The sequence below is a fragment of the Armigeres subalbatus genome, chromosome 3 (genome assembly GCF_024139115.2).
Source record: "Armigeres subalbatus isolate Guangzhou_Male chromosome 3, GZ_Asu_2, whole genome shotgun sequence".
NCBI lineage: Eukaryota > Metazoa > Arthropoda > Insecta > Diptera > Culicidae > Armigeres > Armigeres subalbatus.
In genome coordinates, this window is record NC_085141.1 from 276549906 (window position 1) to 276563987 (window position 14082).

Genomic DNA, 14082 nt, shown 5'->3' on the forward strand with positions numbered 1-14082 from the left:
CTATTACGTTAAAAGCAAATCTCCATGTGGTGTGAATTGTCTTAAGGGTTGGAAGGTTATGGAAGGTATGTAATAGAAAAAAAACTAGCATTTCTTTGTACGCAATAAATTTTGGCTGAGTAAGTTTTAAACGTTAAGAGAACTTCCGGAACGATAAAACCTCGAAAAGGCAAGTCTTCCTAAAGAACACTCCTTGCGGAATCCAAATTTCAAAGTACTCGCGTTTTTTGGGACACACCACTCGATACGGAAGTAACGCACAACTGTCATTTTTATTATTTCACGCATGCTGCGACGCAGCAGAGCTGAAATTTGACATTTGGATTCCGTGAGGAGTGTGCACGAGTTGAAAATTATGAAAAGGGAGTGGATGGGGTTTGAAAATTGTCTATTTCAGCGTTATGTAATTTGCAAATGAACCCAGTAGCATCAAAATCCAATAGCTCTATCGACCAGCCTACTTTTTCGACCTAGTTTTCTTCCTTACACTCGTTTATTTAAAAAGCTACAGCCGTTTGAAAAAAAATATTTTTTTTCAAAATCATACAAAACGCTGCAAACAAAAAACGCTATCTCATTTTTTCCACCATAAACGAAGACAAATGCGAATAGAACCAATGGATTGCAAATCGGTTTGATCCACTTTTAAATATTCACATGTAAGCCTGCATTTCATAGAAAACTCAAATATCTTTTTAGATATAAGAAATATATTCATGGTTCCTGAACAAAAATGTGCGTCTTCGAAAGTTCTAAAAGTGCTCGGAACTATTTTTTTTTCGAGAAATGAATGTATAAGAAGTTATGAAAAGACAGGGACACCGTCTTCGACCAGAGGTCGTACAGACTGAACACTTAACATCTAGCATGAGACAACGGACAGGACACATAACACCCAGTGGACCAGTGGAGAATTTTTCGATCACAAAAAGTTTTCTCTTTACCGAGGCGGGAATCGAACCCACACTCCATAGCACACACACTTCGAAAAATCCGCGTAAATTCACAACTGATTGGATGCACATAAAGGGAGCGGTCCGTTTGACGCACATTTACGTCTATTCTTAAAATTACATGACTGAAGGGACTCAAGAAAAATACACGTCATGACAATTTTATTTTATTTTATAAATTTTAGTTATTTTTACGTCATGACGTGTAATTTAAATTCAACTCAATTTGCTGTCATGGATTTTCGTATGCAGCAGCTGAAAAGGTGGTGCTGGAATATTCTTTCATGTTTGTTGACTTAAAATATGTATTTTGATGAAATTTTGTATTTTTCCCTCAATATTTTGGTTCGGAATATTTCACCACTTCACTGATTTGTAAGTTCGTCTCGTTCATTCTGACAGTACTCTGGAAGAAATCGTTTTAACCTTATAGCTTCGCTGATGATGAATATGTGGCAGACTGCCTCCAAAGATCTTTTTCCATGGTTCGGTGAGTTTATGATGCCATACAGAAGTTTCCATGTTTCTCCTCGGTACAGCCCCTGTTGATTTTTCAATATGCAAATTTAGCGTTTTCCATGTTCACTTCTGAAGCACTCTATTTGCGGTCCTTTTTTGCTGCCATTTCTGTTCGAATTGAAACAGTATGTGATAATATGTCGCGTATCTGTTCAAGAAATAATAAATTACATACCTGCGTGCTTCGAGCAAAAGCTTCTCCTAATTAGCAATGCAAACTGAAACCGCCATAGATATCCTCAAAACAAAAAAATGTTCAGACTCCGACGCAACAGGTGCAAGAACAAAACTTAAGCACTGAAAAATGTCCATCGATCGATTTTTTTTTCCATAATCTCTGCCAATGCACTTGGAAGTATTTAAAAAAAAACAATATCGCGATGCAAGGAAAAAGTATCAACATTAAAACTATCAGAGAGACCAACTGAGTGATTATCATTGTGGCAGAAGCAATTTACCGTAATGCACTGACGTTAATGGTGCTGCGTAACCTTGAGCAAGATTCGTGTGGATTTACGTCTTGTTGAACAGAGTTCCATAGCTTTAAGCAATTGATCAGTTTTAAATTTCAAATGTTGACGTAAATATAGGTTTTTCTCAAATCAGTCAAACTGATTTGCAGGGTACATCGAAGAGGACATAAAACTAAGTCAAATTCAAGATTATGTCACCAAATAATTTAGTTCAATGAAGTTTCAGTCAAATGTAAACTTCATATTTTTTAAGAGTGCATGCGTCTAGACGATTGGAAAGATACCCGATTCCTAGGGATCACCCTAACGTATTTATTGAAAAAGCTCAAAACTTGTGAACCATAAGTGATATGAAAATGGATTCTTCGGCAAAGTTGCTCAAAATTAGTTGTTCTACAACTTTGTGGAACATTACAAAAGGCTATACCAAAAAATTCAAAAGTTTATATTGTAAGCTTCTCACATATAGGTATCACCCTAATTTCACCACTTGAAAAACTAACGCCGAAAAATATTCAAAAATTTTCTCAAAGACTCTATTCATCTAAAAGTAATAGTTTGAACGAAAATGTTTTTGTCTTTCTAGATTCAACTCTGAGACTATTGTGCACTTTGGGACGGGATATTTGCTGATGCAATGTAGATTTTTTTATGGCGCCGATGGCATTTTATTACTCAAACTAAATCGCCCAATAAAACCATTACATAGGTACTAATGGTAGCCGTTCAATTAAGGCATATGGCCGATCGGAAGGTGAATTAGCAGTGATTGGGCGGTTTTTGCATATATACATACGATTAGAAGGACTACAGCGAGGAATGGTTATTAGAGAACGGACGTTGGTAAAGGCGATTGGTGATAATAAAAAAAACGGTGTGTCAGAAAACCGGGTCTTACCTCCTTCGCAGACAGAGGGTCATTTCCGAGTCCATTCTGGAATAAAAATGAAATAAAAGCAACAGTTAGGGTATATCAGTACTAATCGTGTAAGAAGTTTGATAATAATGTAAGAAGTTTGATAATTAACAAGCCGCTATGGGTTATTTACAAATGATGGAACATCATTCCCTGTGTCGCATCGGACCGAGTCAGACGCATTTAGTTTGGATCTCTTCACGCGAACTCGATAAAGTGCTTTTTCAAGTTTACTTTGCCAAATATACGGCACCGAAGTTTCGCAAGGTGAATTCCTGGCGACCAGAAGGAAGCGGGCTGTAATTGGTAAATTACCAACCGGTAATCATTACAGCGCCGTGAATATCAGCATTCGGACAGAGCATCATCCATCCCCGTACGACGACGTTCGTAGGCACCTACAAAGGCAACAACAAAACGGCTAAGTACCTATTCGCTTTGTATTGTTTGCATGCGGTGGAGTTGGGTACACTTTTTTCTCGACAGAAAGAATCGGACAGTGCAGAAAGAGTGGGCATTAGCCTGGTCCAAAAAAATATTTTTTTCTTAAATAAATTTATTTAAGTTTTTTTTTATCTTTGATACATGGATGAAGTGAGTGGAGGCGAAACGCCTCCCAAAGACAATGTAGTTCGCACGCGATTTTACCAGGCCACATCACGTGGTCCCTGGGTTGTTTATTTCCGGCAGAAAGTGAAAAGTATTGATTTTTTAGGAATCAAACGTGACTTGACGCGTCGTTTTCCGAAAACTGATTTTCATCAGATCAATCGGAACAAACTACGTGTAACCGCACTTACATACCAGGATGCAAATGCTATCGCAAAAGACCAGAACTATAATGTGGAATATTTGGTTTATGTCCCGTCGCGGGAGGTCGAGATTGAAGGCGTAATTAACGCAGCGAGCCTGACTTGCAAGGATGTACTTGCAGGAAAAGGCCGTTTAAAGAATGCCCTGCAGTCTACCGTGGATATTCTGGACTGCAAGGAATTGCATTCAGCAGCTATGGTAGATGGTAAAAAAGTATATTCGAAGTCAGGTTCGCTACGGGTAACGTTTGCCGGTTCGATACTCCCAAAATATGTAGATATCGAAAATATGTTGTTTCCGGTGCGTCTTTTTGTACCCAGAGTTTTCAATTGTACCAACTGCAAACAGTTGGGGCACACTGCCGAGTTTTGCGACAACAAGCCCCGTTGTGGCAAATGTTTTGAAAAGCATAGGGAGTCCTGCCAACAACAAGCTACAAAGTGCACTTATTCTGCCATTGACCCTTCCCATGGTTTTCAAGAATGCCCGGTGTACAAAAGCGCACCCAAAAGTTAAGCGCTCGTTAGTACAGCGCTCTAAGCAGTCGTATGCAGAAATGGTGAAGTCGCAAGACACATCCGCAACTGCCAACGCAACGGCTGCTATTTCAGCTGCCGTTCAAGTAAGTGATTTTTATGATGTCATTTCCATAGACGAATCGGACTCTGACGTAGCCGATATGGATGATTCTGCGGAGGTACACGTACCCGAAAGAGGAAGAAACCGTCTTCCCGGGATTGCGCCGTAAGAAAACAAAACCATCCCTAGAAGCTTGCCTAAATCTGATGGTAATGGGGATTATTTAAAATTCCGAAGCAACCTGTCTATACTGCTCCTTTTGACCCATGTTGCAGTAGGACATTCCGCCATTGCCTAAAACTGATGTTACAAAGAAACATCAGTCAAGGAATATATCTCTGAGCAGAAAACTGCTACTCGCACTTCCAAGAAAAGAATCTCGTCCAAGCGAGGATTGATATCCTTTAAGGACCTTGTGGATCGTATTTTGAACTTATTCAATATTCCGAATTCATTGAGGCCAATCATTGACCTCTTTATTCCAACAGTTGAAAGTTATCTGAAGCAATTGACTGTTTCATGGCCCTTCTTGCAGGACTTGTATCTTTCGATGGATAATACGGCCATACAAGATACAATCACTGTGCTGCAGTGGAACTGTCACAGTCTGAAACATAAATTGGACGTGTTTAAGTTTTTAATTCGCAACTCCGATTGCGATATATTTGCACTCTGTGAAACATGGCTTTCTTCTGAAGATGAAATCAATTTCCACGATTTTAACATTATTCGCCAAGATCGGAATGATCATTATGGTGGCGTTCTTTTGGGAATCAAAAAATGTCACACTTTCTACAGAATTCCCATTCCGACTGTTAATGGTTTAGAAATCGTCGCTTGCCAAGTAAATGTAAAGAAAAAAGACCTTTGCATAGCTTCAGTTTATATTCCCCCAAATGCCTCACTTAATCGTCGGCATCTTTGGAGCGCAGTCTCTCTTTTATCATCCCCAGTTTTAATACTGGGTGATATGAATGCACATGGTATTGCATGGGGCGAAACTAGAGACGATAACAGAGCGCCTATTTTCTATGATTTGTGCGACGATTTCAACTTGAATATTTTGAACACAGGCGAAGTAACTCGAATAGGACCTCAAGGTCAGGAAAGTCGAATAGATCTGTCTTTATGCTCTAATTCACTATCATTAGATTGCACGTGGAAGGTAATCCAAGATCCCCATGGTAGTGACCACATGCCGATAGTCACCACAATCAAAAGCGGTTATCAACGATCAGTGCCAGTTAATGTTCCTTTCGACCTCACGAAAAACATTGACTGGCAAAAATTCATCGGCGGTAAAATTGGTATTGAATCAACTGATATTCTTCCTCCACTGGATGAGTATCGATTCCTTACCGAATTGATTCATAAAAGCGCACTAGAAGCTCAGAAACGACGCGTTCCAAGTACATCTGTCATAAGAAGACCAGCCACTCCTGGATGGGATGATGAATGTACTAAGTTGTATTCCGAGAAATCTGATGCCTTCAAGGCTTTCCGTAAACACGGAAGGTCTGAGCTTTTCGAAAGAAAAGAAAGAAAGCTCAAAAATCTTCTCAAGGCTAAAAAACGTAGCTAATGGCGACGTTTTGTTGAGGGACTATCACGAGAAACCTCAATGACAACACTTTGGAAAACGGCCCGCAACATACGGAACCGCATTTCCACCAATGAGAGTGAAGAATACTCCAATCGATGGATATTCAACTTCGCAAAAAAGGTCTGCCCAGATTCCGTACCAGCAGAACCGCTATTTCGAGAATCAGTCACTGATCCCGGTTCTTTGGATGGGCCATTCTCAATGCTGGAACTTTCTATGTCTCTTCTTTCATCAAACAATTCTTCTCCGGGATGCGATAATATCAAATTCAATCTTCTTAAAAACCTCCCAATCCTCGCTAAAAGTCGGTTACTTGACCTGTACAACTGTTTCATGGAGTACAACATTGTGCCCCAGAATGGCGACAGGTCAAAGTAATAGCTATTCAAAAGCCTGGGAAACCAGTGTCTGATCACAATTCATACCGACCGATTGCCATGCTATCGTGCATGAGGAAATTATTGGAGAAAATGATCCTTTCAAGAATTGACCATTGGGTCGAGCAAAATGCATTACTGTCAAACACTCAATTCGGTTTTCGAAAAGGTAAAGGAACAAATGACTGTCTAGCGTTGCACTCTTCAGATATACAGCTGGCCTATGCGCACAAGGAGCAACTGGCTTCAATTTTCTTGGATATTAAGGGCGCTTTTGATTCTGTTTCCATAGAAGTACTGTCGGAAAATCTGCACAGTAGTGGATTACCCGTTATTTTGAATAATTTCTTGTACAATTTGTTGTCAGTAAAACATATGAACTTTACTCTCGGCACTCTGACAACTTCCAGAAATAGCTACATGGGCCTTCCCCAAGGTTCATGTTTAAGTCCCTTGCTTTACAATTTCTATGTTAAAGATATTGACAATTGTTTGGAAGGACAATGCACGCTTAGACAACTTGCATATGATGCCGTGATCTTCTTAAGAGGTTTATGTGCAAATGCCCTGCAAGAACCATTGCAAAATTCCCTAAATAGCCTGACTGTTTGGGCCAGACATTTAGGGATCGAGTTCTCTCCGCAAAAAACTCAATTGGTAGTGTTTACTGAGAAGTGGTACCCAGCTCAACTGAAACTAAAGCTGTTGAAAGATGACATAAACCAATCTTTATCTTCTAAATACCTTAGGGTCTGGTTTGATTCCAAGTGTACCTGGAAAAACCAGGATCCATTTTCTCCGTTCTATCTCTGGAACTTGGTGGGGCGCTCACCCGGAAGACCTCATCAAACTATATAAAACGACTATTCTCTCTGTTTTAGAGTATGGCTCTTTCTGCTTCCTCTCAGCAGCTGATTGCCACCTGATCAAATTGGAACGAATTCAATATCGTTGTTTGCGTATTGCCCTTGGCTGTATGCATTCAACGCATAACATGAGCCTGGAGGTGCTTGCTGGAGTCACTCCTTTAAAGCACCGTTACTGGGAGCTCTCACTTAGAATACTGATCAAATGTGGAACAAGTAACACACTTGTATTAGAAAACTTCGATAATATGCTTGAACTGGCTCATCGTTCAAGATATCTGCGAGTCTATCTCAACTACATATCGTCAGATCTCTGTCTTCCATGTTATAATCCACCTCGAGTTTACTTCGTCAACGACAGTTCCTCAATTGAATACGATCTGTCCATGAAACACGCTATTCAAGGAATACCAGATCATCTTCGACAAATATCTATCCCTTCCATTTTTCTGAAAAATATGAACATGTCAATTGCAATAACAGATATTTCACTGATGGTTCTCGCATTAACGGATCCACTGGCTTCGGTGTTTTCAACGTAAGTTCAACCACCTTCCGAAAACTTCAGGAACCGTGTTCGGTTTATGTTGCTGAGCTGGCAGCAATTAATTTCGCTTTGGGGATAATTTCCAATCAGCCCGTAGACCATTATTTCATCTTCTCGGATAGTCTTAGTTCTATCGAGGCACTCCGGTCGATGAAACCTGTTAAGCACGCATCTTACTTTCTTACAACTATAAGAGAGCAGATGCGTGATTTGGTCGAAAGATCATTCAAGATTACCTTTGTATGGGTCCCATCCCATTGCCTAATCTATGGCAATGAGAAGGCGGACTCGCTAGCAAAGGTGGAAGGAAGGTGAAGTTTATGATAGACAAATCTCGCATAACGAGTTTTTCCCATTAGTCCGTCAGAGTACTCTTCAAAATTGGCAAATGATTTGGTCACACAATGAACTTGGACGGTGGCTATTTTCCATAGTTCCTAAAGTTTCTGCGCGAGCGTGGTTCAGAGGTGAGGACTTAAGTCGAGGCTTCATTCGCACGATGTCGAGGCTTATGTCCAATCACTATTCACTAAACACACATCTCTACAGAATAAACCTGGTCGAGAGCAACCTATGTAGGTGCGGAGCCGGTTACGATGACATCGATCACGTAGTTTGGTATTGCTCGGAAAATGACGCCTCCAGAGAGCAACTATTGGATACCCTTGTGGCCCGAGGTAAAGAACCCTTCCGGGATATAAGAGGTGTTTTGGGAGATCGCGATGTGATATATATGCAGGCCATCTATGCCTTCCTTTGCTTGGCTGACATCAAAGTTTAATGCCTATACTCTTCTGTTTCTCAGTTTTTTTCTGGTCCGATTGTGTTTCTCTGTATCACGTGCCACGAAGCTCTGGCCATCCGGAAAATGCTCCCTGACGAACCAAAATCGAGCACGACGCCACGCAAAATCGTTTTCAACGTTCAACGTCAAACGCCCGGATGAGCAGCTGAAATAACCTAAACCCAAATCCCTACCCCGTCCGTCCTGTATTAAGTTTTTAACATTGAGTCGCCACGAGTATTATGGTCTATGGCCCCTCCCAACTAACTGTTAGGATAAGATGATTTACCATGTAAAAAGATCATTCTTGAGAATTGCGGCTCCGAAAAGTGTCACACACGACTGAGCCTACCAAATAAATGAACTGGTAAAAAAAAAAAAAAAAAAAATGATGGAACATATTTGTTGGTGGTTATACTGCGGTTATCGTATTTATGAGCAAATGCAACTGTTTTTTTGGTTCGATATATCCTCTTTATTAGAACTTCTGAAATACATCTTTTTTCCAATTATTGTGGTGAATTTTTCAGTCGAATACCACTTTTGTTCAAATCAATAGTAAATTACTCTATAAATGCAATGGCACATTGCAAAGTGTCGTTCTGAATAAACCCCAATTAAACGTATTGCGTGTCTTGTACAACACATGTTTTTTAGATGAATTTTGTATTGGTTAAATGTATGAAGAAACAAAAAACATTACCTCGCCCGAATAGGGACTTGAACCCTAGACCGTTGGATTAAAAGTCCAACGCTCTACCGACTGAGCTATCCGGGCTTCTATAAATAGTTATTTTGCTTACATATTCGTGCTTGTTCATTCTACCACTCATTCACAAAACGCAAACGGCAAAACGCTATATCAAAGAGGAAAGGCAAAGCATGAAGAAGTGGTTTTGTTTTCCTAATCGTCACAAATCGTTACTCCATCCCTGCATCCATCGGCATCACTACTGGCACTTTCTTCCAGAGGGTGAGCTAAATTTGAAAATATGCACCTCATAAATCGTTCCTTAATCTCGATTGTGACTGTTAGAAGCTCACAGATTTCGTTCAAGAGATGATGTTCAGCAAGGAGGGCAAATCACCGGGTTCAAATTAATGTTTTATGCCTACATTTAATATACAAAAAATTCAATTATTCACTTTTCACCATAAACTTAAAATCATAAAAGGAAACATTGAAAGAGCATGTTATGAACATCGACCCAGGTAAATGACTGAATAAGAACAAGTACATATTGTGTAGTGCTCTAGCTCATATGGATTGAATTGGAATAAATCATACCAAAACACAAAACGCATTATAAATCTCATACGCAAATTATATTCGGATTGACAGCGAAGCGATTCTAATCTGGGTCACTCAAACAACGTTCTATGCCACAATATAGAACAAGCGCTGACGGACCCGTCCCTCCCGTCATCGTACCGCCAGCCAGCAGCTGCATAATGAGAAACGCCAATTTTAATGACAAATCGTTACGAAATCGAACACGGCAGTCGTGAGGTGGACATAAAACTTCAAACTTCAAGCTTCAAACCTCTCGGACTCGTTCCCTGCTTGATCGGCGGCGTTCAACTTGGCGGGGGAATCACTCACATTCAGCTGTGTAGGTACCCTGCCGGGCACTAACCGCCTTCCTTCCATTTAGGCTATTGTGCCAGAGTCAAAGCCCAGAACAATGTCACTATTTGTGTGCGCGCGGAGAGCTGTGAGCCCATCGATCGCCGTTGACTTGTTGGCTGTTCTCTCGGCTCGAGCTGAGATTCTATCAGCACTATCGCGCTGTTGCTCGATGAAGGAAGCAATCGGTCGCTCTCTCACTTTGACCGCGGCGTGCGGTCACCACCATAATGCGCTACCGGGGCGCGATAGGTTGTGAGACCTGGCCTTGCTCTATATAATGCTCCTTGCGACCAGTGATGCTGTTCTACCGGTCACCGTCATCGTCACCGTAGGGGTAAGCGGGGTATAACGAATAATTCAGTGCGGATGTTGTTTGCTTTATATTTTGTGTATAAACTAGAAGTAGTTAGCGATAAGAACGTAAACAATTTTGGAAATAAATACTTACTAAATTTGATTGTTAACTAAGAAACAATAGTTATTATCTATTTTGTTAGGTTTTTCGTTGTTATTTCTTTTTGAACGCATTTTTACAGGTAACAGTTGTAACGATTGTTTTGCTTTATTTGCTGTTCTCGTTTGAATACTTAATAATAAAATCCATTGTGTATAAAGCAGTCAAAGACTATTATTTAAGCCATAAAAGTTGGCTTTAGGTGTCCGGTACTAGAGGATCTCTCCCTATATTTTGTTATTGCTCTACAGTCTGATTTGTTTATTGGAAATGTCTAGATTTTCTATGGAAAATTTCTAATTATTTATGGAGAATTAACTTTACTGCCGCCCCATTGACGATCATCCAGCCAATGAAGATAAATTAAATCTCACATCTAATACCCTTACGTCATTGCCATCGGTGCCACCTTCTACCTTCTGGGGATTGACGATTGGGATTGGGCACAGTCTGTCTGCAGCGGGGAAACATTAGGCGTCTGGTGGTTGGATTCGCAACCGCCTCTCCCCTCGTTGTTCATTCGCTGCGCTCTGCTGGTGCGCGCCTTCGCGAACATCAATCATCGATCGGACGAACCAAAATGGGAAAAACAGTATGTTCGAACGTGACAAAACATGGATGGTTACGTTGGTCCAAGCACAAAAAAAACTTTTATATTATAATCGCGGCTATTCTTCTCGTCAACTTAGCCTATGGGGCCCGCGGAAAGGGACTACGGAACTGATGAATTGTTTTTGTGCACAGACTCTCGGTTTTAATGATCATGTCCCCAATTTGCCAAGTCAGCAACAACAGGACAGGAGGGACTGCCTGGTGAACAGATTCCGCTTGTAGCAGCTGCCTCATCGACTGACTGGACTGACTAGAAGGCGGCGTCGCGGTATTGGACACGGCCTGCGGTCTGAGGAGGTTGGTAAAGTGTTTTTTTTTGTCAAGGCCTTCCTTTGTCTCCGCAAATGAATTAAGATATTAGCAACATCCGATTGTCATCGTGTTGGGTGTCGCGTGGCATGATTGATGATGTTCATGTTGTGAATTTGCATGGGACCGTAAAGCCAGAAGCAAAGTTCGTTCGATTGGGGCAGGACTGAACCATTGCCAAGTGATTTCAGATTACGGAATGTTGTATTGGAATGAATCCGCGGGACGTTGATTAGCGTGACTATAAACAAGAATAAAAAATCGGAAGCAGCTGTGAAATTAATTGATTTGTTCAATATATGGATTGTTTCGTTTATTGTTCAATCATCACATCAACTGGGGTAGGAATGATAAATTAGGATCAAAATGTTTGTACAAGTTTAGAACCCATATTAATCCATCTAGAGGTGAATGTGCTTTTCTTTTCCATCATTAGCATCGTTAGAAAAGCACATACGAGAAGCCAAAGTTGCACTTTAGGGAGAGATCCATTTATTCTATTTATCAACATTTATTTGCTTTTTTATACGCATTACAGTCATTTTTGTTTTTTTAATTGATTTTATCCGTGAAGGGACAGCGGTTAGGCGATATCTCAAGAACAAAATAACCATGAGACATAATGAGACGAGAAGTGGTAAGCGAAAAGTAATAAGTTAAAAGTGATAAATGAGAAGTGAGAAGTGAGAAGTGGTGAGTGGTTAATGGTAAGTGAGAAGTGAGAAGCGAGAAGTGAGAATTGAGAAATGAATAGTGAGAAGTGAAAAGTGTGAAGTGATATATGAGAAGTAAGAAGAGGGAAAGGAAGAAGTGCGACATAAGAAGTGAGAAGTTAGAAAGGGCCCCGAGCAGCACAGTGGATTACAGTAAGGGACAAACCAGAGTAAACACGACGTGCGTTGCGACGCGACAGTACAATTTGACAGTCTGTTGATAATGATTGTTATTTTTCTACGTGAGTCGCGTCGCATCGCTCGTCGCGTTCACTCTGGCTTTCCCCTAACTTATATATGACCGGATTCAAACACAATTAAGGAGCCGTCATTTTGTTACGCACCATATAAATAAAAAAATCATTTGTATGAAAAAAATCTTATAAGGGGGAGGGGGGTAAAAAAAAACCAGAAAAATGCTTACGTAATATGTGTACGACCCCTAAGTTGCTGCAACCTGATTCGCTTGACTTATGAGCTGCTTGGGAAGAAGAAGATTGAAATGAGAATTGAGAAGTAAGAAGGAAGTAAGGAAAAGGAAGAAAATAAAGAAGAGAGGAAAAGGGAAGAAGGAGGAAAGTAGAGACAAGAAGTTTTTAAATTCTTTATTAGGGTGATACAATGAAGAAGAACTAGGATAAATAAGGAAAAAGCAACAAGAATCTAGAAGCAAGAAAAGCAAAAAGTTAGAAGAAAGAAAAGGCAGAAAGAACAAAAAAGAAGCTAGAAGAAAAAAGGGAGAATGGAGAAGGAATAAGAAAGAAATAATAAGTAAGAAAAAGGAAGGTGGAAGAATGAAGAAAAAAGGGCGGATGATGTCTTTTCTTTCGAAAAAAGAATAAAAGGAAAAAAGAAGGAAGAAAACAGAAAAAGCTAGAACAAAAGAAGAAAAAAAAGAAAACTGAAGAAAAAAGAAGAAAGAAAGGAAAATAAAGGAGGCAGAAGAGAAAAATAATAAAAATAATTACGAAGAAGAAAAAAGGAAAACGAAAAGGAAAGACATAAGGAGGACAAAAGAAGCAAGAAGCAAAAAAAACAAGCACCAAGAAGGATGAAGGAAAACGGAAGAAGAAAGAAAGAGGAAAGCAAGAATAATATTAAAAGAAAGTAGAAAGCATAAGAAAAATGGAAAAGGAAAGAAAAAAGACGGAAGAAAGGAAGAGGAAAAATGAAAAAAGTAAGAAAGAAATAAGAAAAAGGATGAAAAAAGTGAGGAGAAGAAGTGGGTGAAAAAAAGTTAAGAGAATGAAGAGAAAAAAAAGAACAGGGAAGAACGAAAAAATAAGGAAGTTTAAACAAGAAAGAAGAAGGAAAAACAAACTTTTCACTTCTCATCACACTTTTAAATTTTTAATCCTCATTCGTCCTATTGATCATTCGACCTAATGACCATTCGGCCTAACGACCTTCAGTCTAATGGCCTTCGATATGATGGCCTGATACCGAACATCCATATAAAGCATCAGATAATACATACAAAAGTGTGACGTGGGGGAAGCTTGTTAAAAAAGGTTTTTTTTTCGTAAAGTAATTAAGGGATTTTCCCTATGAGACAGTAATGTATTTAGCAGCAGTATGAGTTTCCGGAACACTTACAAAAACTGGAAGTTAAAAATAAAATCAATCAAAATCAAGTATCCAAATCCAATCAAATCAATCCAAATCCAAATCCAATCAAATCAATCCACAGTCAATCAATCCAAATCAATTCCAATCAATCAAATCAATCAAATCAATCCAAATCAATCCAAATCCAAATCCAAATCAATCCAAATCAATCAAATCAATCAAATCAATCCAAATCCAATCCAAATCAATCCAAATCAATCAAAATCCAATCAAATCCAATCCAAATCAATCCAAATCAATCAAATCCAATCCAAATCAATCCAAATCAATCCAAATCAATCCAAATCAATCCAAATCAATCCAAA

The 14082-nt window shown here is 39.6% G+C and overlaps 1 protein-coding gene and 1 non-coding gene across 3 annotated transcripts in view; both read right to left on the reverse strand.

The window, feature by feature from the left end:
• The window catches only part of LOC134224556 (Kruppel-like factor 3), a 643489-nt gene that overhangs the window by 420427 nt on the left and 208980 nt on the right, over nt 1-14082 (reverse strand). For both annotated transcript variants that reach the window (XM_062703945.1, XM_062703944.1), the window contains one exon: nt 2844-2879. In XM_062703945.1, coding sequence (XP_062559929.1) covers nt 2844-2879 — 36 coding nt within the window. The remainder of the gene's footprint in view (nt 1-2843; nt 2880-14082) is intronic.
• On the reverse strand, nt 9136-9208 carry Trnak-uuu (transfer RNA lysine (anticodon UUU)). Its single transcript has one exon. It is a non-coding gene; the product is annotated as a tRNA-Lys (tRNA).